At 34.8% G+C, this 27,189-nt stretch overlaps 1 protein-coding gene across 2 annotated transcripts in view; it reads right to left on the bottom strand.

Annotated features, from left to right (window-relative positions):
- Positions 1 to 7,893: 7,893 nt before the first annotated feature.
- The window catches only part of LOC134529392 (AP-2 complex subunit beta), a 150,697-nt gene continuing 131,401 nt past the window's right edge, over positions 7,894 to 27,189 (bottom strand). For both annotated transcript variants that reach the window (XM_063363408.1, XM_063363407.1), the window contains 3 exons: positions 22,091 to 22,262; positions 20,303 to 20,457; positions 7,894 to 8,822 (listed from right to left, as the gene is read on the bottom strand). In XM_063363408.1, the coding sequence (XP_063219478.1) occupies positions 8,748 to 8,822; positions 20,303 to 20,457; positions 22,091 to 22,262 (402 nt within the window). In that variant the 3' untranslated portion in view covers positions 7,894 to 8,747. The remainder of the gene's footprint in view (positions 8,823 to 20,302; positions 20,458 to 22,090; positions 22,263 to 27,189) is intronic.

Below are 27,189 nucleotides of genomic sequence, written 5' to 3'. Positions count from 1 at the left end.
AAAATTCATCAAAAAATTATCTTAATAGAATTCTGATTGATTATATCGATTCCTGTCCTTGGTTCGAAACTGGTGAGGGCAAAACTTAAAAAAAAAAACATCAGATCCTTCCTCCACAGAAGCCACCTACAGACTGACCTACCACTAATATCAAGGTATATATCGTTACCACCAATACCAAGGTATACATCATCAGCTGGTATGACGTCATGTACGCCATCTTGTCTTAGTCCGCTGGAGACCGTCATCTTGTTTTCGCCTGCTAGTGTGCTGGCGACATGTTGATATAATTTTCTGTTCACCATACCTTTAACCTCGTCCGTTGACATTGAACTTTGTAATTGACCTTTAAATTTGACCTTGACCGATAACTATGACCTTGAACTTTGACCTTGAAATTTGACCTTGACCTTGAAATTTGACTTTGACCTTGACGCCCATCATGGATCCGTCATTTTATGTTCAGTACATGCTACCAGGAGATACCACATGCTAGTGGTCATTGCTACCATCTTGTTTCAGTCTGCTGGAGGTCACCATCTTGTGTGTACTAGTCTTACCATCATGATAGTTTTATTCTAACCTGAAGTGCAGTGCAGTGCAATGCAGTAATCATTTATTATTACTGAGGTGCCCGCCATCTTGAAATTTGACCGCCATCTTGAAATAATGTAATTATTTAGCTAGAAATGCGGGAAAAATTCCAAATTGTCTCCGCAAAAATAAATTATTAATTTACAAATTGAATCGTTGGATTCCTGTCCACGGTTCTATTCTTGACCAGTGACAGTTGTAACTAATTATTAAATAAATACTAGATTTAGTTTTCCATTACCTTTCGCGGAGTTTATTAATCAATCATTCTACGAAAAACAACTCAAGTCAATATACCTGACCAACGAATTAATACAGTGCCGATTAGCCTATTATGAAAGTCTAATTTTTCAATAATCTGAATAACATATAAGCCGTTCATGTACAAAGCCACACATATAGAACAATTGTCTTCAGTCCATGAGACCGAGTCATGTCATTATCAGACGTATAGTCTAGTCATTTCAGGACCGCATGACCTTCGTCGTTAGCTAATTATATTCAATTAATCCATCGTGACATTTTTATACATTCTAAAGGACCAAGTAACCTTGGTAAATATTTTAGTAACACCAAGAGGTTTTAAAATAGTAACTATTCAATATCTTCATTTTATACTACGGGCAATAAACAAAAAGGAAGTACGACAACGAAAAAGGCACCACCACCATCAATTAGGCAGCACATTAGGAAGCAACGTCAACGAAAAGGCAGCACCGTCAACAAAAAGGCAGCTCATTTGGCAGCACCAACAACGAAAAGGCAGCACCGTCAACAAAAAGGCAGCTCATTTGGCAGCACCAACAACGAAAAGGCTGCACCGCCAACAAAAAGACAGATCATTTGGAAGCACCGACAACGTAAAGGCAGCACCGCCAACGAAAAGGCAGCACATTTGGAAGCACCGCCATCGAAAAGGAGGCACATTTGGAAGCATCGACATCGAAATGGCAGCACCATCATCGAAAAGGCAGCACATTTGTCATTGAGTCCAATATTCATTGGCTCCATGAATTCGCTCGCTCCAATATTCATTGGCTCCAATATTCATTGACTCCAATACTCATCGACTCCAATACTCATCGACTCCAATATTCATTGGCTCCAATATTCATGGGCTCCAATATCAATTGGCTCCAATTGCTCCAATATTCATTGGCTACAATATTCATCGGCACCAATATTCATCGGCTCCAATATTCATCGGCTCCAATATTCATCGGCTCCAATATTCATCGGCTCCAATATTCATCGGCTCCAATATTCATCGGCTCCAATATTCATCGGCTCCAATATCAATCGGCTCCAATTGCTCCAAATGCTACAATATTCATTGGCTCCATTAATTCGCTCGCTCCACTATTCATTGGCTCCAATATTCATTGGCTCCAATATAAATTGGCTTCAATTGCTCCAAATGCTCCAACAGGCTCCAAAAGGCTCCATCAGTCTTTTGACTCCAACAGTCTTTTGGCTCCTATATTTATTGGCTTCATTATAATTGACTCCAATATTCATTGGCTCCAATATTCATTGGCTCCAATATTCATTGGCTACAATATTCATTGGCTACAATATTCATTGGCTCCATCAGTCATTGACACCAACAGTCTTTTGGTTCCAAAAGTCTTTTGACTCCAAATATATTTGGCTAGAATTCTTCGAGTCTAAGAGACTATGACGCCACATGCCTACGAGTCTAAAATGATCTAGCTGGTTACAAGTTATACATGGCTCGCGAGGCTACAAATTTACGAAGCTTCTAGTACACAAGTTTACGTGACTGCGAGGATACAGGTCTACAAGGCTCCAGTTGTCGCATCTGTCTTCGACGGAATTTTCTCTTTTGCTCCAACTGCTCCATCAGCACTATGTTATAAGATTACAAGGCTGCTTGCTTACGTAGCTTCAAGTCTACGAGGCTCCAATGCATCATGACTACGAGACTACGACCCATGAGGTTACGAGTCAATGCGATTGCGAGTCTTCAAGGTTACGTGTACGCGAGGCTATAGGACTACGAAGCTTCCAGAACGCATGGTTACGAGACTGCATGTCTAATTGGCCGCGCGGCTAAGAAACTTCATGTCTCTAACTGTCTACAATAGCACTATTCAGTGGTGAGAGTTAATTTATCTCATGAAAAATAACCTGTTTAAAGTAGTGTCGTTTATTGTCATCAGATGACATCACGTGTTGCTTGCAGGTAAATAATATTTATTTCTTTTATGAGGGATGCGGGATGCTCACTATCGATCGCAATAGAACGATGTATTCGCTAGACTCCATGGAAAAGGAATTTTGTTCTTCCAGTCAGTGTTTCACAGATTTTTTAAAGCATATTATTAATTTGACTGAGTAATTTTTTTTTTTTAAATTCTACCTGATAAAAATATTGCAAGTTTTGATTTAGTAGCAGAAAGTATCGAATTAAATTTAACTCCAAATAAAATGTCATGTCTCGTTAGACAAAAAAAAAAAATCCAAGCAGAGAGCGGTTTCTCAGAATAGTCAGAAGTACTTGAAGAAACCACAGGAATGATCGCAAAAACACGGGAAAAATTATCAAAATACTGACAAGAATAATCAGGAGCAGACGGAGAAAACCATCATAATATTGGCAAGAATAATCAGGAGCACACGGAGAAAACAATCATAATATTGGCAAGAATTATCAGGACCTCACGGAGATAACCACCATAATACTAACCAGATTAATCAGAAGCATTCGGAGAAAAACGCCACACGTTTTCTTTGTTATCATAAAATAAAAAAATTAAAATTTAAAAATAAAATAAATAAATAAAAAATTTAAAACAAAAAAAAAATACATAAAATTCTGGATTGTACTAGAACTCTATCTTTGCTCAACAATGATAAGTTTACAAGCTAGCAGAAACTATTTATGTATTTTTTGTATTTTGTTTGTTTTAAATTTTTTATTTTTTTATTTTATGATAAGGAAAACGTGTGGCGGTTTTGTCAGAGTGCTTCTGATTAATCTGGTTAGTATTATGGTGGTTATCTCCGTGAGCTCCTGATAATTCTTGCCAATATTATGATGGTTTTCTCCGTGTGCTTATGATTATTCTTGTCAATATTTTGATAATTTTTCCCGTGTTTTTGCGATCATTCCTGTGGTTTCTTCAAGTGATTCTGACTATTCTGAGAAACCACTCTCTGCATGGATTTTTTTTTGTCTAACGAGACATGACATTTTATTTGGAGTTACATTTAATTCGATACTTTCTGCTACTAAATCAAAACTTGCGATATTTTTATCAGGTGGAATTAAAAAAAATATCATTACTCAGTCAAATTAATAATATGCTTTGAGAAATCTGTGAAACACTGACTGGAAGAACAAAATTCCTTTTCCATGGAGTCTAGCGAAGCCATCGTTCTATTGCGATCGATAGTGAGCATCCCGCATCCCGCATAAAATAAATAAATATTATTTACCTGCAAGCAACGTGATGTCATCTAATGACAATAATCGACACTACTTTAAACAGGTTATTTTGCATGAGATAAACTAACTCTCACCACTGAATAGTGCTATTGTAGACAGAGACATTGAGTTTCGTAGCCGCGCGGCCAATTAGACATGCAGTCTCGTAACCATGCGTTCTGGAAGCTTCGTAGTCCTATAGCCTCGCGATAACGTAACCTTGAAGACTTGCAATCGCATAGTCTCGTAACCTCATGAGTCGTAGTCTCGTAGTCATGATGCATTGGAGCCTCGTAGACTTGAAGCTACGTAAGCAAGTAGCCTTATAATCTTATAAAATAATGCTGATGGTGCAGTTGGAGCAAAAGAGAAAATTCCGTCGAAGACAGAGGTGACAATTGGAGCCTTGTAGACGAGTAGCTTCGTAGCTTCGTAGTCAAGTAGTCATGCAGACTTGTATTCCTGTATCCACGCAGTCACGTAAACTTGTTTTCTAGAGGCTTCGTAGCTCTGTAGCCTCGAAGTCTCGTAAACTTGAACATTTGTAGTCACGTAGTCTCGTAACCTCATGGCTCGTAGTCGTGTAGAGATGATGTCTTGGAACCTCGTAGAATTGTAGACTCGCAGTCTCGCAACCATGCGTCCTGGAAGCTTCGTAGTCCTATAGCCTCGCGATCACGTAACCTTGAAGACTCGCAATCGCATTGACTCGTAACCTCATGGGTCGTAGTCTCGTAGTCATGATGCATTGGAGCCTCGTAGACTTAAAGTTACGTAAGCAAGCAGCCTTGTAATCTTATAACATAATGCTGATGGAGCAGTTGGAGCAAAAGAGAAAATTCCGTCGGAGACAGATGCGACAACTGGAGCCTTGTAGACGAGTAGCTTCGTAGTCAAGTGCTCATGCAGACTTGTAGACCTGTATCCTAGCAGTCACGTAAACTTGTGTACTAGAAGCTTCGTAGCTCTGTAGCCTCGCGAGCCATGTATAACTTGTAACCAGCTAGATCATTTTAGACTCGTAGGCATGTGGCCTCATAGTTTCTTAGACTCGAAGAATTCTAGCCAAATATATTTGGAGTCAAAAGACTTTTGGAACCAAAAGACTGTTGGTGTCAATGACTGATGGAGCCAATGAATATTGTAGCCAATGAATATTGGAGCCAATGAATATTGGAGTCAATTAATAATGAAGCCAATGAATATAGGAGCCAAAAGACTGTTGGAGTCAAAAGACTGTTGGAGTCAAAAGACTGTTGGAGTCAAAAGACTGTTGGAGTCAAAAGACTGATGGAGCCTTTTGGAGCCTGTTGGAGCATTTGGAGCAATTGGAGCCAATTTATATTGGAGCCAATGAATATTAGTGCCAATGAATATTAGTGCCAATGAATAGTGGAGCGAGCTAATTAATGGAGCCAATGAATACTGTAGCATTTGGAGCAATTGGAGCCAATTGATATTGGAGCCCATGAATATTGGAGCCGATGAATATTGGAGCCGATGAATATTGGAGCCGATGAATATTTGAGCCGATGAATATTTGAGCCGATGAATATTTGAGCCGATGAATATTGGAGCCGATGAATATTGGAGCCGATGAATATTGGAGTCGATGAATATTGGAGCATTTGGAGCAATTGGAGCCAATTGATATTGGAGCCCATGAATACTGGAGCCAATGAATATTGGAGCCGATGAGTATTGGAGACAATGAGTATTGGAGACAATGAATATTGGAGACAATGAATATTGGAGTCAATGAATATTGGAGCCAATGAATATTGGAGTCAATTAATAATGGAGCCAATGAATATAGGTGCCTAAAGACTGTTGGAGTCAAAAGACTGATGGAGCCTTTTGAAGCCTGTTGGAGCATTTGGAGCAATTGGCCAATTTATATTGGAGCCAATGAATATTGGAGCATTTGGAGCAATTGGAGCCAATTGATATTGGAGCCCATGAATATTGGAGCCGATGAGTATTGGAGCCAATGATAATTGGAGCCAATGATAATTGGAGCCAATGATAATTGGAGCCAATGATAATTGGAGCCAATGAATATTGTAGCCAATGAATATTGTAGCCAATGAATATTGGAGCCAATGAATATTGGAGCCAATGAATATTGGAGCCAATGAATATTGGAGCCAATGAATATTGGAGCATTTGGAGCAATTGGAGCCCATGAATATTGGAGCCAATGAATATTAGAGCCGATGAGTATTGGAGACAATGAATATTGGAGTCAATGAATATTGGAGTCTATGAATATTGGAGTCAATGAATATTGGAGCCAATGAAAATTGGAGCGAGCGAATTAATGGAGCCAATGAATATTGGAGTCAATGACAAATGTGCTGCCTTTTCGATGATGGTGCTGCCATTTCGATGTCGATGCTTCCAAATGTGCCGCCTTTTTGATGGCGGTGCTTCCAAATGTGCTGCATTTTTGTTGGCGGTGCTGCCTTTTCGTTGGCAGTGCTGCCTTTACGTTGTCGGTGCTTCCAAATGATGTATTTTTGTTGGCGGTGCTGCCTTTTCGTTGTTGGTGCTGCCAAATGAGCTGCCTTTTTGTTGACGGTGCTGCCTTTTCGTTGACGTTGCTTCCAAATGTGCTGCCTTTTCGTTGTCGGTGCTTCCTTTTTGTTGATTGCGCCTAGTACAAAATGAAGTGATTGAATAGTTACTATTTTAAAACCTCTTGGTGTTACTAAAATATTTACCAAGGTTACTTGGTCCTTTAGAATGTATAAAAATGTCACGATGGATTAATTGAATATAATTAGCTAACGACGAAGGTCATGCGGTCCTGAAATGACTAGACTATACGTCTGATAATGACATGACTCGGTCTCATGGACTGAAGACAATTGTTCTATATGTGTGGCTTTGTACATGAACGGCTTATATGTTATTCAGATTATTGAAAAATTAGACTTTCATAATAGGCTAATCGGCACTGTATTAATTCGTTGGTCAGGTATATTGACTTGAGTTGTTTTTCGTAGAATGATTGATTAATAAACTCCGCGAAAGGTAATGGAAAACAAAATCTAAAATTTATTTAATAATTAGTTACAACTGTCATTGGTCAAGAATCGAACCGTGGACAGGAATCCAATGATTCAATTTTTAAATTATAATAATTGATTTTTGCGGAGACAATTAGGAATTTTTCCCGCATTTCTAGGTAAAAATTACATGATTTCAAGATGGCGGGCACCTCAGTAATAATAAATGATTACTGCACTGCACTGCACTGCAGGTTAGAATAAAACTATCATGATGGTAAGATGAGTACACACAAGATGTTGATCTCCAGCAGACGAAAACAAGATGGTAGCAATGACCACTAGTATGTGGTATCTCCTGGTAGCATGTACTGAACATAAAATGACGGATCCATGATGGGCGTCAAGGTCAAGGTCATAGTTCAAGGTCAAATTTAAAGGTCAATGACAAAGTTTACAAAATGACAGTAACGCCAAAATACTTATCTTCAAGCCTGAAAATTTGAAGTAATAGTTATAAATGACTAAATGTACAACTGTAATTCAAACTAACTAATTTCACAGACAATTTCTGGCAGATTAATAAAAGTAAGCATCATGAAATTTGCAGTTATAATAAACAATTTGATTGGCATTTTTCATCCAAAATATTATAGAAATTATATAATATAAATATACTGAATGTGCTATTAATTGTATTATTAACATTTAAGAGAAGACTAAAGAAAGTTTTATAATTCTGAGATATGTAACAACCTGTTTAGCATTTTTTTTCTGCAGCTGAGCCATTATAAATTATTATTGGCAATATCGCAATAATATCAAAAGCCAGTCAGCTCGGCACTAATGAATATTTTAATTTTCAGGTAGCGAGATACAGTACACAATCATCTGGAACTCTGGTACATGAATAATGATGGAATTGTGTTAAAGATAAGGACCACCACTCTCCCTGCATACAGCACAGCAGCAATGAAGTGAAAAACTTATTTGTGTGCGATTGAAACTGAAATGTTTTGCTTAAAGCACACCAATTTTAACAACTTTGGTTAACCATCACCACAAGAAAAAACATTCGTAACTTAATAGTAAAACATAGTTTACATTTACACAATATCACATCATAATTTACGAAAAAAACAGTACTTATTCCTAATACCTGAACAATTCCCTTAAATAACTAAATAACTTGACTAAGTGACTGAATTAATTAAACTAGCAAATATAGTAAACATATGAAAAATTTTGTATTATATTCCAAAATATCTAGACAGTTCTGTATGTTTGTACATAATAAATCTGTACAAATACATGTGAAAGTTCACTGAACGAAGTTTAACCAGAAAACTGCTCATCATTATAGCATTTATTTCCACTAATACTAATATTCCCACATGATGAACAGGAAGAGATGTGTTATATTTAGTTCTCAGTCACTGATAAACAAAAGTAGCATGTTTCAAAATAAAAATCAAATTTTCTACCTAAATGTACATCAATGAAAAACTTCATACAAAAAGAACACTTTACGTATATAACAAATATTTACCTACTGGAATAACAATCATTACATCCAATGAGTTCTGTCATTGAAATGCTAATGTATTGTGTTAAATAAATTCATATGTAAGTATATAAATGTACAAATAAATAAATATTCATTATTCTAAAGATTATTTCTATACTGTTAGTTATGCATGAAGAATGGCATCATATGATTGATATATTCCTTGTGCAACCTCCAGAGCCCGAGACTTCAGGGAAAGCTGAAAAAAAAATATATTTACCATTAATCACAGTTTCTATTCCAAGATACAAAGTCTCTTATTACGAGTTTAGATACACTATTCTAGAGAAACTGAACATTGTCTGTAACTGGAAAGTACATCTGGTCTGTGTCAACACTCATTCTGGAAAGTGGAACATATGGTCCAAAAATCACAATCATTACAAAGTTACTTTGACAGCCAAATTAATCCTAATACAATATATTATTAAACACAGCAAAAATTCTGAAGTTATATAAAAATTGTTACATAAAAGTTATATAAAAATGACAGAATTTATTTCAGAGAAAAGTTACGTAAAGAATATAAGATTTCATGCCCCTGATTAAATTCAAATTGTACACTGATTTACAGGGTACGGAGTTTCGAGGTTAAGGCTCGGTCTCACATGCATGTTAGTTAGTTTAGTTCTTGTCATTACTATTAAAAGGATTTTCCTGTAAATTTATTCCGATAACTCACTTGCAAATGATGTTGATTCACAAATGTTCCCGCCAGATATTTACTTAACACTTTCTTCGAGCTGTAAAAGTCGAACCCTTACATGACATTTAATAGCTATTAGATGACATTAGCAAAGATAAGTCGAGAAAATTCGAGACAAACATAAAATTCAGACATCTATTGTAATAAATTTACAGTACGTGTCCTCACATAATAGTGACACAAAATGAACTACCCAACATGAAGTGTGAGACCAAGCCAATATGAACCACTGCAGTGCACTAAAAGTTTTCCTCTTACATTGATTTAAAAAACATCAATTATTCTATCTTTTTTATTATCTAAACATACAAAACATAGGTTATCACAATAAAATTGTACAGCATCTTTGAAAAATTTAACTTGCTACTCATTTTAATTTATAACAGCTCTATATCACAGATTATAATAAAATTCTCCAATTTTATTCACCCTAATTGCAAAAAAAAAAAAAATCGTAAAATTTATTATCACTCACAATAATAATGTTTGAATTGTTTTCCCCCATTGAACTTGTTAAGTGCTCTTAACCTACCGTTCTACCCAAGTGAAGTGTGTCAGCCCTGCTCCCATTTTCCACACACACATTTATTTACAGGCTCTACCAAATACTGCTCACTTCCATTCATTTTAGATCCAACCTAACTCATAATGTCAATGAGATTTTGATTCCTGTACTATTATAGTATAGCCAAACTTATAGTCTTTAAAACTTAAATTCACTCCAGGATCCTTCGATTGCTTAAATTCCTTACTTTTAACACTTTTGGTTCATATCATAAAAATATGGGATGTTCAGGTACAAAATTTTTGGTTTCGTTTTAAATCCATGACTATCAAAAAACGAAACCAATTTAATTCAGTTGACTCAAACTTTCTGATTCTAAAAATTTAAGATACCAGGATGTCTAGCAGATTAAGCTAACAAAATTCCTGTACAATTTCTGCACACTTATAAAAAAATTCCTGTACAAAAATTTAGCACTTTGGTACCATAACAGAAATTGAACAGTAGTGATTTGCAAGTCTAAAACCTTTTATTTTTAACTTGCAAAGAGATTGAGAAGATTTACCAAAAATAATGCTTGTTGAACAAAATCAACATACATATGCATGTTATTTCGAAGGTTTATTGAAAACCTGTCAGTAGTAACCAAAATTTTTGTACTGTATCCTGATAAAAGTTAAACAGTCTTATAAACAAATTATGATAAAAAACAAAAAGGCATTGCAATATTTTAAAGATGAAACTAATGATGATAAAAAATACTGTTTTCATTAATTACTGCGATGCAAACAATTCTAAATTCTAGCCCTCAATGTCAAGTAAATGAAAATCTAAAGTAACAGGACCACAATAGTCAGAAAACCCTATTTCACTTTTGACGGAAGTTATAGTGCTTATTTCTGCAGCTCATTAACTAGAGGTGGGACGCTACCACACTTTCGATACTCGATTCTGTATTGTTTTTTGAGTTCGATACTTTCGATACTTCCGATACTTTCGATACTCCAGGAAAAAATATTTTCCCATTAAGTAACAATTATTACAAATAACATAAATTAGTTTTAAACTATATAAATTCAATCTATCATACCAGCATTATGTCAGATTAAACTTAAATACACAATGTGTAAATAATTGCATTATATTAATGAAAGATATGAATACATCATTATATATAGCCTACATATAATAAAACCACCAGAAATGTAAAATACAGTCCTTAATTAAGTAAAGCTGACATGAGAAACAGTGGCCTTACAAAATGTTTGAAGACCTTTCTTGGAGGGAGGGAAAAGTAACCAAGCCTAAATTAGAAATAAAAAAATTAGGCTATTGTAAATAGAAAATCAGAAATTTTTGCTTGTTTGTTTCATTTTACAAACAACTTTATGCAACAGAACAATTTTCAATAAAATTTTAACTTTAGAAACGTAAAATACAAAACAATCCAATCGTAAGAAAACAATAACAAACAGGTATATTCAGTTCATAGATTAATGACTGCACAAAATATGAGATCCGTGCCTTGGTAAAGTGCGTGCACCATTTTCATAATCATTGCTAGTTTGCACCACTAGTCTCGCTTGGTGCTGGCCATAGATGCTACTAGCGAAGTGCACAGTCTTCCTGATACTATCCATATCTATGGTGCGATAAAGTTATTTTTTTACGTTTGCAAAGGTAAACAATGAACGTTTTTCAAAATAAAAGCATTAATTAAAACGTAATTTATCAGGAGGAATATATCTAACAAAAAAATTTGTGAATTTTAGGACTTTTCCGCTTTGTAAAAACGTATGAAACGGGAAATTAATGATTTTATAAGTGTATGTTCTGGGAAAGTAAACCATTGTAAATATAGTAGTACTTTCGGCGGGACCAAAATTAATCGGCGTATGACACGGGAAAATGTATGAAACGGGAACGTATCATCGAGGTTCTACTGTAGTTGTATTTTGTACGATGGCGACTCAAAACTTAATTCAATACAAATGAACAAGCATTCCGGTATCGAAAAAATGTATCGAACTTACAGTTTCGATACTCGATACTTTGCGATACCGTCAAGTATCGAAGGTATCGAGGTATCGAAGTATCGAAAATCCCATCACTATCATTAACCCATTTGTTGATGGACACTTCTCGCTCTGCATTCTCAATTAACTTCCGCTTCACTTCCTTTAGCTCTCGAAGCTCAGCAGCAGCACGTTTATGAGCCTCTGAAAGTTTAAAAAATTCTGCGTTCGCTCGTCGAATGCTTCGGTATACTTACAATGCCCTTTTTTATTGAAAGAAGCATGGGTTTTTTAATTTTAAGTTTCATCAATGTACTCTCATAGGTTACAAAGTCATAAATATGACACTGTGCAATGAGAGAGGTTTCTTTCATATTTTATACCAAAATCTTTTTGTTTACAGAAAACCCATGTTCTAATGGTGCATTTCCATGTGATATGGTTAGGCAAAGTTCAACTACTGGAACAAAGTTTTCAAACTTCTGTTTACCATTTATCAACTTCATCCAGATTGTGTCCAGTTGAGTCTCTGATTGCAAGTATGACTAGCTCTTCCACATGTTGTAAACTCAGAGTCTTGTACTCATGGTCAGCCCTTTCTATTGTGCTGGCAGAAAAAATATTTTCTCTAAGAACAATTTTAAGATCAGATGTGAGATGTTAGCAGGCACCAGCTTTCGTAGACAAATGGAAGAGGTTCAGACAATTTTAGGCTCTGGTCAAGGAATATTTTAAAGGAGAATTCTGAATAAGTTTTGCTACAGAATGCTGTAAAGCAGTGTGATGATCTTTATGAAAGAGTAAAAAAAATGTCCTTTTCAGAGAATTTTCTTGCATTATTGTCTTTAAAATAAATGAATTGCTATGATTTTGTTTCAAAACATCAATTTTTTGCAGAACAGTACTCTCAAGAACATTCTTCTGGACAATTTTGGTCGTAGCAAGGTTCACTAAAACTATTAAACATCATACAGAAATGATACCATTGGGGCATTACATTGGGATTCCTTTAAGAATTCCTCCACAACATCAGCCAGGCACTCAAAAATCTATTTTAGCTCCAAGAAGGTTATCTTGATTTTCCTTTGAAACTGTTGAAAAACTTCAGCAGATTGATTCCTTAGCTGTGCCTGTAATTGAACATATGTATTTAAAATTTCCTTAGCTATATTTGCTACTCTTCCATTCTAAACTCTGTAGATTATGCATACTCAGAGAGGAAACACAATAGATCTGGAGGCCTGCGTGTAGTTGCCTCGTTGAAATGGAGCCTCTTTAAACAAATTGTATTAAGCTCTGAAAAACTCCCATGATATCCCAACAAGACTTCTTAAATCTAGTCTTAAATTCAATGTGAACAGCGTGCAGTTCAAAAGACCTAATGATGGAAAATGTGGAAAATGAAAATGTGGAGCATCTGGAAAAGATTGGTTATCTTCTGCTGAATGTATCAATAATTTTAAATTTACATTAGGACAATCCATCAACAATTGAATGCTCAACCAATAAAAATATCCTAGGCCTATGTATTTTCAAAGCTTTCAGAAGATATTCAACACTGGTGTGATGAAGGAACACTGATGTCATATAATGAGAATATACTCTGTTCTGTGACATGTCCCAGAATATTCCCGACAAATCCATCTGTTGCTTTTGTGCTACCTTAATGATGCTTTCATTGAAACCAAAGCCAAAATAGTCATAACTATTATTATGAGTTTTAAGTTCGCTCTGCTAACAAGGAGAGACACCATACACTATAACATAGGAGATCTTATCTTTTTGAAGTAGCATGCCATTAGCAATATGATCATCTGGAAACATTCTTTTGAAAAGGCTAACACAACTAGCAGCTCCTCTGAGGGAATCATGGTTCATAAATCTTTGAAGGCACATGTTTTATCACGTTTAAGTTCATCTGCCACGGCTGATTAACATGGTATGCTGGGTTACTTTGTGCCCTGGCTGTGAAACTTCACAATTGCTAACAACAGCAGAGCCCAAACCTAATTGTTATTAAATAGTGAAGAGACTGACAAAACTTCAGCAACAGTGATTGCTATACAACCTGAACCACCTTTTGTAGTCCACATGTCAAGAGAGGTGGACTTCTCAGAGCTTCTTAATCTTAGTTTGTGTTTGTTATCATTTAAGTGGCTAACACCCAGCTGTTCTTCCCATGGAATCAACTGAGAAAATAGTTCTGCAGACTGAACTCCTGGCAGAATGATTACTTCCATCAACTTCTTGTAGCCATGGAAATTCTTCCTTCTATTGAGGTTGAAATGAATTTCTTCCTCGAATACACCTCGCCATTGTGTACAATAGGCAGAAATCCTATTACCTACAAAAGCACTAAAATTTATGTAAGAGTAAGTATACAAGTGCTTTGTAAAACTATAATATTTTAAGTAAAAAAAATCAATAAGTAATAATGATGGTACGTATACAACCTGTTTCAACACGCATGCAACATAAAATAATGCATCCTTCAGAAAAATGTAATCAACTAACAAGCACCAATTAAGTAAATAAAAGAGTGCATTACTTGAGATGACATAAGATAAAAACAGAGAGCAAGAGAAAATACAGTATCGCCAACAAATGCTTTTTAATCTTCCCCTTCACATTTCTGACCCAAAGAACAGACTTGACGTGCTTTAGTGGCTAAAGATTATCAGTGCATAGACGGACTTCTGATAAAGCAACTGAAAAAATTTTTACTGGTCTGTGCAAACACTTTCTGTAAAACTGACAAAGATTTGCATGTAAAAACACAATAAAAATCACAATAGCAGAGAGTTTTTTTTCCAGACAATAAGCAAAATATCCTGTACAATTCCAGGTTTTTCCCAGCTTGTGAAACTCATTTTAAATTCCTGAATTTCCCAGTCAGTAAATGACAAAAATGTTCTTAAAAAGAGATTCATGTTTCTTTTATCTAGCTAAAGAACACAGAACAAGGAGATAAAATGTTGGAATGTGCATATAATGGATAAAAAAAAACTTAAATGAGGTATTTTTTTGAGAAGATAATTTTTGTATTCAACACCAAATTTTTGAAGTGACAACGTCTAATAAATCGATGAACGCCGGCTGCACGCACGAAAAAGTGTCCCGTTACGCACATTGTCCCATTACGCTCACTGTACGCTTGCGCCGCATCTATCTCTCTTCCACTCGATTGGAACAACCATCAATTTGACTTTTTCGAGGCACATTAAACTTGAAACACTCCCATTCGTTTCCTACTTTTCCTATCATCGTCCTATCCTTAACAGAATAACATAGATTGGAAGAAGTTAAATAGCAAACATGTATAAAAGTTATAGTTAAAATAATCTCTTCGTTAAAGTCATAAACATATTTGAATTAATGAGTGCAAATAAAAGTAAATTTATCAATTAAATTGTAGATTTCATTTCACTCCTCCTTTGTATTCATACAAAATAGTGATAATTCAATAAAAATGATTCAATTTTATTCATAAAAGTATGCAATCATTTCATCAATGTTTTGTTATGACGTTGTCACGTTAAACTATCGCCCGTAAACCAACTTTACAGACAACCAATTTTTTGTAATTTTTTAATTCATACAAAGCCAGTTGGGTATTTATGTGATTTTCAAAACTACAGTTTAAATGTTGCCATACCTAAGTAAATTGGTTATGTAGAAAAATAATATTATAAAAGTTATAGAAATAAAAATATATATATTTTTTGCCTTAAAACCAGTATACCTATCCCTCACTTTGCACGACTAATTCGTTCCTAAAAATGCTCGTGTTATTCGAAATTGCGTATTCTGAAGCATTAGTTTTCATAAATAGCAAGGCTCATTTATTTAATGTGTTCCAAAATTGTGTAGGAAACTATACTTTACATAATATAAATGCATTGAACAACACTTAACAAAAAATATGTCACACCATTATCTTTATATACCTCCCATCGCACTTTGTATGACAAATACAACACTGCGTAACGGGAGATACGTGGTTATGTACTTTATCGTCAGTAAGCTGGCTGACTTTCCCGCTCGGGCGTGACCTTCAACTCAAGTCGCGTACCTTTCCAAACCATCCTTTACTGACAGTGAAACCGATATTACTGTCCGGATAATTACATTTTAATTTTTCAAAATTAACGTGCTTTTTCGCACATTCACACCAATCCTGCCAGGCCAATGATTATTTTTTTCATTGCAACATTCATTTAACAACCTTTTCCATTTGAATCATCTGTTCATTTCTGTTCTGGTATCTAATGTCAAATATATTCCCACTAGTACAACCAACAGCATCAGATTTATATAAACATTTGGTAAGAGTCATTTCATACGATTGTGCGCACAGTTGACTTGCTTAAAACTAAAGTACAACCAACATAAGAGTGGCCTTCATGACAATCTGCACGCCGTAATACTTCTAGTTTTGTCTCAAATACTTGAACATGATGCATTAAGAGTGATCAAGCAAGTACAGTTACCGGCAACTGAATGGGCAGACGTTGCTTTTGTTTGAGTGAATTCCCTGCCACTGGCTAGACTGAGTTCACGGCCCGGTTTGTGCCCAGGCGACAACGGTACAGCACGGCGGCATACGCGCGGACATAATAACATTTGGTCCTTTACACTCCATAGCCGCAATTTAACATGCCATAGTTGATGTTTGTACAACAACCGATAGCATAGTCAGACCTGCACGCGCATCTCTTCCCCCTTGTTTGGCTAACTGTATCCCACGGCACATTTGTTATATACAGAAGTTGAAACAGACTTCGTGGCGTCGTGCTAGACTTTTTTTTTGCCTGCCGAGATTTCGTGCTACCTGAAATTTACAGATGTGCTATTCAAGACTGAGGCAGTAAAATTTACATTGAGCTAAATGAATCTGCGCAATCTGAAGACGTGCTAAGTGAGGGATAGGTGTATAGCTAAAGGCAAACATTGAAAGTACAAAGTACTTATACAGATTTATTGCTGCTATCCTAATGATTAAAGGCTGTAGCAATGGGAAAAGACCATTTAAATTTCCACAATAGTTCAAAAGGACAACTGTTGGCAAGCCTGTTCACATATAACAGCTTCAAGAAATAGTGACAGCAGGATTAGAGATTGGAACACCTGACCAATAATAATAAAATTTACAGTATTACAAAGCAAGCACTCAATCATGGTGGCCACTCACAGTCACCAAAAATATTCCCTGATTTTTCCCTGATTTCCCTGATTAAAAATTCAAAATTTCCCTGATATTTACAATTACAAAAAAACATACTTTTGATGAAAAAATATAATATTATAGAAAGAGATTACTCATATTTTAGCACCCTGCTGTATTTTCTTCATTATATACATACGGAAGTTCGTTAAATAACAAATACATTTTAAATATGTCACTTTACATTATAGAGTCCCATTCAATGACCTGCAGTCTGTGTTTTGTTTTATGTAATGGGGTATTTCAGTGGCGAGCGCTCAAACATTTTTTCACACAACTTTTGATAACTGTTCTTTAATTCATTTTTGAAGTGTAACATTTCTAGTTGTGAAATATTCTTAGTCTTAGTACTCTCAACAAGGGATAACAGTACAGTGCAAATTTTACCTTGTGTTTGATTTAAAAATGAAACAACTAATGGATAAATCTTCACTGCATTACAATCAGTACTCCCATCTGTAGCTAAAGCAAATGGTACACTTACTAAAGATTCAACAGTTTCAATTTAGTTTCACCAGCCATATACTCCACTAAGGCAGATGTTTTTGCTCTCGCACAGCTGTATTTTTATGCAATTTTTGAGTCCGGAAACATAGCTCTATACAAATTACCCGAATGATCGGCTACTGCTATCGGTAAATTGTGTTCTACCAAAAAACTTGTAAACAATAACTCTGCGTTTGTTACTTTCGTTTCTCCAGATGTAGCGAAAAACGACGATATATATGTATTGCTCGTCACGGCTTTAAAATGTTCTGCATGTTTCTTTGATTCAATATGCCGTCCTCAGTCATCCCTTCCACCATGCGCAATCGAAAAGTCACACGTGCATACATTACAAAAAGCGTGGCGTTCCAAAACATTTGAAGATGACAAGCATGGCTATTCTTTTATATAGTTTGGTTGAAAGTTCTGAAGAATAACGTTTTTTTTTTTTTTTGCCCCAGATACACATTGTTCTGTCACACGCTTCCGGCACTGAAGAACACAACACTATCGAACAACATAAAAAAGTTTCACGTCTGTACACACGACAAAAACACTTTGATGAAAAAAATGGCTTTCAAAAAAGTAAATAACACAAGACAGGTTAGCCAAAGTACCGTACAAAAATTATCGTGATGTAAATAGCTAACAAACGAAAAGACCGAGAATATGTACTAGTTGTATTGTACAACGGACGTAATACCGTACCATTTCTATTACAAAACACAATAATTAATCTACTTATTTCGACAGTACACGCGCACATTTATCAGTTCCGTTATCTGCGCAACCACGTGATGTATTCGAACTGCGTTCACGAAACACGCACACCAGAAACGGAATTTTTTTCCGTTACCCAGCAGCACAAAGCCTCGTTTCCGTAATAAACCAGCGATGTTCCGTAATTCCGTAATATTGTGTTAAATCCGTAATAATTACGGAAAATCCATAATGGTTGGCAGCTCTGCGGAAATATACATGACACAAAAAATTCCCGGTTATTAAAAAAATTCCCTGACATTTCCCTGATAATTCCCGATCAACGTGATTTCCCTGATAAATCCCGGTTTTCCCGGTTTTCCCGGTGAGTGGCCACCCTGTCAATACTTGAATGTTGCCACAATTTACCATCCATGTAACCAAAATTACAATAAGTATTATCAGAAACATTTTATGTAAAAAGGATGTAAATGAAAGTTGTGGTAGGGTAAATAATAACCAATGGTATAGAATTATTTTGGTTTAACTAGTTATGGTAGAAGCTATTTTTGCTAATTATGTACTTTACAATATCTTATGAACTAGACCCTTTAACAAGCTGCTATGTGGCACATTGTGACATTGTAAGACCCTTGCCCTGCCATGATATTTTTTTTCCAGTAGGACAGTATATCAGCTGATTATATGGTCCAAAGAAATAGTGACCTAGTTTTTAAGACCTGTAAGTGATTTCAAACATTTTATCCAGAAGAGCCATTTAACTATGTTTTTACTGATTTTTACTTTTTACTAGGTTAGTATTTGTGTAAACATCTTTTCAGTATTTATTCACTTTAAATATTGTTTTTATGCCTATATTCTTATATTTGATTTTGTTTGGAAGATATAATGCTGATTCTGGTACACTGTGTATGGTCTTGGTAAAAGAAAGGATGGGAGACTGTTGCACACCATGGCGGTGCCCATTAACTGGACTTTTTTTTACAGAGATATTATGGTGCATTCTGTATGCATTTCTTATGATGGAATGATTGGCAGATTTTCACTACCACAGGAGACGTTAAAATTATCATGTTTATGCAACAGCCAATCAGAAAGAACTTGGTGATTTTTCATAAGTTATTTTTTACTGAAAAGTCTCGTTGCAAGGGTAAGGAAATTTGTATATAGCTGTGTTCTTGTATAGTGCATGCTGTGATTGGTCGTTGAGGTCACATGACTGCTTATTCCCTGTGTGGTTGTGGGGGGGTCACATAGCATCTTTAGTAGTTGTTCGAGTGCTGTGCAAACAGGTCGTGCCATGCAATGGCTTGCAAAAAACATTTCACGAGTGCTTAAGGGCAGATAATTTCACATCTGGGTGTCGGGGCTATGCCACATTAAGTTTAACTTGTTTTATTCTGCACATTTAGGACATTTCAATTAAAAATTAGGCCCCAGATAAGCGGCGAAAGCCCTGGTGGTTTGTTGGTCCACCGGGACTTAGTTTCTGATTAATTAATACCTAGCAGATAAGAGGTCGCTAAAAACATTATTTCGTGAAGGCACAGGACTGTGAGTAACGATCGACAAAAGAGTGTGTTTTCCCTCCGCCATATTGTGTAAAGGACATGTAAATTTATGACACGAGAAGAATAAATTTACAAATTTATTTCAAACATTTTTTTTTTTAAATTCAACTAGTAAAGTCTTTGAATAATTTAACTATTATAAACAGAACTTATCACCCAACTACCTGCCCCTTCTGATGAAATATTTTTTCAAGTGTGTATGTATGTATGTGCAAGAAACAGTAGTCATCTTAGCCGGGCACAAGAGAGACTTGTCACAACATTACACTGAGCTACGTTGCTGCACTGACCATGTTATGCTTGCATTATAGCAGGAATGTTTAATTCACTGGAGTTCAAGAACTAAAATGTTATACTCCTAGATACACAGAACAATCAAAACCACACATTCTTAAGTGAAAAAGGTTTTCTGATTAAATAAGCTAAATCTGAAAGTGAGACTTAATGCTTACAGTTATGTTAGGGTTCCCTGGCTGTATCTTCAGTTCATTAAGCACCCAAATGCCATTTGTCAGTTTGAGAGACTGGTAAAGCATATCTTGACCTTCCACATTTCGCTTTGCAATGGTAAACACATTGTTCTGTTGCATTTTCTGCACAACAGTATCTGAAACAAAAGAAAATAAAGCCTTAGAAATCAAAATTTTCTGATCAGTATTATAACAATTATATTGAGATCTAAAAAAAAAGTGGAAAATCTGAAATGTGTACAACTACAATTATAACTGTAATGGTATTCATGAAAATAGTTTCAAGCAACATTCTCTCAACCTGGTCTCATTAGATTTATTCCTGAGGGGTTGCTTTTACATCTCAAATAAAAATAACCTTAGCTCAGAAACACAAGATCCATAAAAACATACAGTATCTGATGATACCTTAAAAACTTGGCAGCAAGTTATGGTAGTTTACTTGATGCCACAGGAATAAATCGAACCAAATCAACTGATATTTATAGCAGACATCTGTAAAATCTAATGAAAAAAAAACACTGGCAGTTACAAACAATTACGTTTTTCATTAGATAATCCTAAGTAAACTGGCTATAAAATAATTTTCAGGTCGAATAGTCCAAGTGTAAATACATATTTTTTAATTCCAATTAATATAATTAAATATAAATTATTTCTCAATGCAGCTAACAGTAACATACAGCAATAGAAATTAACAAATCGAAACATTAGGTACAAAATTAGACATCACCAATGAGAATAATATTAAAACATTATAATACATAGTATATAATTAGAATATAATATGCACGGTGCTGAACTAATATAATATTCACACTATTAAAATATTAATATTTACGTTGTTCAAAAATTATTATTAAAATACCAAACAAAATTAAATTATCTGGCAAACATATGAAAATTTGTCTTATTAGACTACTGATATTCAAGAATTATTCACCAAAATAGGGAGAGGTATGGAGATGAGGGCCTACCTAGGACGCAGGGGGAGCGAGGTAATGATCAGCCATGTAAAACAAAGGCCCCTCAGAGGGGGGAAATGCAAGGCATGCTAAACATAGGAACAGGTGCAGGGGAAGTGTTTTTAAACTATATATATTCCTTTTTTTCTTTATATCCCAACTGGTCTGGCAGTCCGGTGATTCATGTGTCTACCTATCAACTAGCATTACTCGGTTCAGGGCTCTCCCATCACAATAGACTATTTTATTAAAAATACAATCAGCACTCCCTCACATCAGTGCCACCTACCTTTAAAAGACTGAACCAAACGTGAAATCAGATTCTTTCCTACCATGTGGACAGGGGAGAGAGAAGAAATGTGAGGTCACAAGCATCCAAGAATAACACCGTCGACTAGCTGTGGAGCATCACCCTTCCTACGCACCTGTTCCTATGTGTAGCATATATCTCATTCCCCCCCCCCCTCTGAGGGGTCCATGTTTTAAATGGCTGATCATTACCCTGCTCCCCACGTGCCCTAGGGTGGCCCTCACACTCAACATTGCAACAGTTATGTAAAAAAATTTCCTACAGCAGTTAATGTGCACAAATAACTTGTGAAGTTAATGATAGTTTATCTTAAAAAATCCTTCAAACACTAAGAACAGCAGTTACTCTTAGACTGTGTTAAATAAAATTTTCACCATCCTCTGGAGTCAAATACTTACCCTTTTTAGAAAGCTGACACAGTCTACACAAAAAAATATCAGAATGAGTATTTGATGTAGTCAACACTAAGTACCTGAAAACTACTGCATTACTAACCTGCACTGCACTGAATATTGTACAACGTGAACTGCACTTCATTCTGCGCTGGAATGTCTTTCCACGTGGCCAGAAAAACACGTTTATCCATCTGGCCATCTTCAGCAAAGTAGACATTCATTGGTACCAAGCAGGCAAAGTAGAAGACATCAATATTATTTTTGACAGCCACCTGAAACAGTTTCATGAATCCTACTTATACCTGAAGTTTTGGGTGCAATCATAATAGCCGAGATTTGAACTCCGGTCCTCAGTTTTCCTAAGGGGTGCACAAATAACATATTTTATTGTTGAGTCAGGTGGAGTAGTGCAAACAATTGAGTATAAAGTTGAGCAGTCAGCATTTTTTTTTTTAATTTTCTTTTTGAGCTCAATTAACATAAAATATTGGCACATAACTATAGACTGTATATAGTACCTCAAGAATTTTTTTATTACCTTTTTTACTATTGTAGTTCTAACTGTGTAATAATAGCCTGCAGTCCCCATCTATAGTATTTACATTTAGGGAAGAATTTTATAACTTTATTCACATGTAATTTAGCTAATTGAATTTTTCTTACAATTTTTTTTAACTAGTACATGTTAATAAAAAAATAGAATTAAATTTTTAAATTATACTATGAAGTACAAGAAAACTAAAACATGTTTGTCCAGTTGCATTACAGTAACTATGGTGTATCTGTGGTAGTTATTGTGCTCCTATAGGAACTATGGTGCTTCTACAGTAACTGTAGTTCTTTTTATGGTAGTTCTGTGATGCTATTTTGTGTGGTAACTATTGTGTTTTCTCCGTGTTTATTTTGTCACTTGTTCATTTGTCTTCATGTACACCATTATTATGTTCAACTAGGTGGATGGTAAAAAGATGTGTATGTGTATTTGTATATTTATTTATTTTCAATGATGCACGGTATAAATATTTACGTGGAAAAAGATATTTGAAGCCTATTTTAAGAAACAGTTGTTACTGCAGTGAATTCTACAAAACTGAGTATGGCGCTTGCATAGAAGTTATATATATATTTTTTTAGTTAAGGTTAATGCAAGCAAAATCATGACGACGCGCAAATACACCTAAACAAAAACGGAAATCATAAATACAGTAAGAGATTAAGTAATATCAGCCACAATCACTATCGAATTCAATAATTATTTACTTTATTAATAATAATGGTAGGTGGTGTAAATATAAGCATCACATGCTGAAGTATTTAAATTATAACAAATACCTTTTTAATAAATTCTGCATAACTAATCACGTTCCCTACTGAACTGCGTTATACGAGCTTTACAATTACTAGGTATACAATCCTAGATCACTCCAAGTTTGTATTAATGATGCTTCATTAATGTTTTATTATGTCCCTTAAACAAACAGTGATTTAATCAAATTTTTCAATCTTTAAAATTAGGCTCGAGTCAAGTACTTAACACTAACTCGACATTTTGAGTAAGCGTGCACCCCGAGTTTTCCTCAGTCTCCCCGTGACAATGGTTAGGATACAAATCAGCCTCCTGGCTTATCACATCACTATGCATAAAAAATTATTTTCATTCAAATAAAAAAAAAACATTAAAATCTGCAGAAAATAAAGATTTTGAATTTTAATTTAAATTTTATTTTCATATTTTTATCAAAAGAAATGAATATCTCTGGCAAAGGTATTCAGCTGATTATATGGACAAAATACAAGTAAATAACTATATAATTTTGCAAATCAAAGTTTCTCACTATCCCATGAACCTAACATGATGACACTTAAATTCGGTTTGGCATTCAGGAGCCTCTTCACATCCTATCTTTCCTTGTGGTAGCCTACTATTGTCACACCTCTCCTCTAAAATAAATGCTTCTTTTAAACATTTTAAACTTAAGTCATAACTTAGTCATAACTAAATCATAACTAAGTCATAACTTAAATAAAATAATATTTAAATATTGCAGAATAATCTTATTAAAAGAATAGGATCAAATTTACAGCCCCTCACATGCTCATATGACTAAGGTCATAGATTCAATCTCAAAACACCCCAGCAAGAGGTTTGGAGCCCACTAAATTCTTGGAAGTCCTAATCCCTTAAGCCTGTGTGCATGACCATGTAATGTGGAACCCTATAAAATAAAAAGAGGTTAACAATATATTTTCTAGAAATAATATATTATTTTTTAATACAAAATTAGTAAGTGAAGTGGAATGAAAATGGTACTTAGCAGTATTTTGGTTAGTTCTAGAGGGTCAGATGTGGATGATCATTTGTGACAAATGCAGTAATGTAGATTCATGAAAACTCTTCTTCAGAGACCGCAACATAAAACTATAAATACAATTTTAGGTCATGAAAATCTTCTCTTCAGAGACAGCAACATAAAATTTTATGTAAGTTAATTTAGGTAAGTGCCAACAACTTGCACCCAACTTACAACATGACTAATCAATAGAGCCACGATTATATGGTAATGCGCGATAAAACGAAATAACACCGAAAACCGCTTGAAAACACGAAATAAAACAAAATTGTGCGAAATCCGCGATATGTCACGAAAGTTCGTCTATCCTGATTATTTACGTTTTTTTTCCCATTCTGTAAGGACAATTCACTACCTTCAGCACAATAAAATATTTCTTACAGTAACTAGCAGCCATATATATTATATGCGACGGTGATTCATTATAGATTTTAAAATGAAGTCTCGGAATTAACGTAATATTTTCTTTAAACGGTTTTCTTGTGTACCATAATAATTTAAGATGTTGATAACTATGATACAATGGCCGCCGTTCACTTTCTGTAAATACAAAAATAACAAACTTCCAAAATATGTTTTTCTAAGATTACGTTTTTAATCATTACAATATTACACACTAAAGCGCATTGCTTTTACTGTTTATTTAAAATAAAGTACGTAGGCTACGAAAATAAAATTAACCCTGCTTAACGTAACGATTGTAAATAATAAATCATGTTTATGTCGGTATTAATTTTCACGTACATATGTTGGTATTCGGTATGCGTTTGTATTCACATCTATTCTCCATTGTTTTGATCTTTCCAGCACGGCAAGTTTTTGTGTATTGAGAGGTTAAATTATTCCTATGTGATTAAAATTTTTTGATAATGCCTAAAACTAAGGTTTCTGCCAGTGACCGATCGAAAGAATTTTCCAGTGAAGGATTTTATATCAGTGATAAAATTTTAATGTGCAAATTCTGTAACTGCAGGCTAGACTACGAGAGACGCGATACGATTGTGAAACATGTCGCGAGTGAGAAACATAAGCGTTTGAGGCAAAACTCATCTGTTAAACGACATCCTTGTCTAAGAGTCTTTAATGCCATTAATTTGCGGTTCAACCCAAGAAATGTGAGTAGGGTTAGCATAGAAGATGCAAACCTACAGAAGTCTCTGCATAACTTGCCTTCTGTTTCCCATCTTCCCATTGATACATTCATACATTGCTATGTTGCTTTCAAAAAAATAATTGAGGATGAACTTTCATTGACAGAAACAAGCCAAATTGATGTTGCAAAGGTACTTTGCTCCCTTAAAGGGGACTACAGTGAATTTGCTCAAGCCAGTTTAAGGGCAATCTGGTTCCCAACATCAAATGTTGATGCAAAACGTTCATTTTCCAGGTACTCACTGGTAGTTAGTGACAGAAGACAACGTCTCACTCCAGAAAATGCAGAAAATTTAACTATGATAGCATTTCAATAAAACCGTCTTAATAGTAACTTTGGAAGTGCTTAATTGTGTAATTTTTTAGTGTATGTGATTGTAATTAAGTCGTGAAATTTTTAGTAGTTATTTAAAAGTTTGAATTTATGAATTTGCAAATGAACTTAATTATCTATGAATTTGCAAATGAACTTAATTGTAATTAGATCATGAGGTTTTAGTGTTTATTAATATTTGTTTTAATAAATTTGCATGTCGTACAGAAAAGCAAGAAAATTTTGCCGTGGGTATTTTGAGCAAAAAAAATAAAACCATATAACACCGAAATCTTTATTTCTTTACACCGAAATTTGTCTTAAAATAACACCACAAAATCTTGACTCTACTAATCAACTTATGTTTTAACATCAAATTATTTTATTTAAATAAAAAAGCAACTATCCTACGGAATGGTAAAGGAATAAAAAAGCTGTACCTATTATAAACAACCTGATGATTAATAAAAGTTCCCCTGCATTCTAAAATGTTCATGTATTTCTTGCTACATTTTTGAAGTATTTAATGTCTGTATATGAATCAATGGCTTCATTAATAGGCATTTACAAAAGCTTGTGTCTGAACAAAGCATAAACAAAAATAATCGCTGACTTTTGCAAAACAATAATGCTTCATTTGAGTAATAAACTCATACAGCATGCCTAACTTTATTGCTGACCTTGAACGACCCAATTTCCACATATGTTTGTTAAAGATTTATTAGTTTTTTGTAATCAGAAATAATGCTTGGTTAAGTTTTCTGGTATGATTTAAATACCAGCTGTTTATTCTTTCGATAGGATTTTGTGCATTTGTAGCATGTTGTATTATCAAAATTTACATTGTTTCATGTTTTTTAGGAGTTCTGATGATGTGCTTGCTTTATGATAAAACTTAAAGTTGAAGTTATTTTAACCCATTTGTTTATTTATATAGTTATGTTTTAGTGTGTGTTCAAACAATTATCTTTTGTATTTTTTTACCCGTAGTTCTTTGTTTGAAAGCTTGTTGATGCAATAGTTTGCCAGTTACGCAAGAATTAAACAGAGGTGGCTTGAGCATGAGAGAAAGGACTCGTGACTTGTTGCCATGCACCAGTATTGGCTGATATTTTGGTTGTATTTTTGTGATTGGGTGTAAGTTACATCATGTGAGCTCCCTCATCTTTTTTCAGAAGATAAGCGCGACCATAGAGTCATTCAGCGTCTGTGCGAGGTACAGACAGGCACTGGATTTTATTACGAACAAAATAATTTTCATCATTCAGTACCTACCAATGGACAGTAAATCTTTTTTGAGTCAGTGAAGTTGTTTTGTGCAACCAATTTATATTTTCAACATGAACTTGTTTCGTAGTCGAAGTTGGACTTGTGAATTATTGT

This window comes from Bacillus rossius, chromosome 2 (genome assembly GCF_032445375.1).
Source record: "Bacillus rossius redtenbacheri isolate Brsri chromosome 2, Brsri_v3, whole genome shotgun sequence".
NCBI lineage: Eukaryota > Metazoa > Arthropoda > Insecta > Phasmatodea > Bacillidae > Bacillus > Bacillus rossius.
This window is presented reverse-complemented; position numbering and strand designations above follow the sequence as displayed.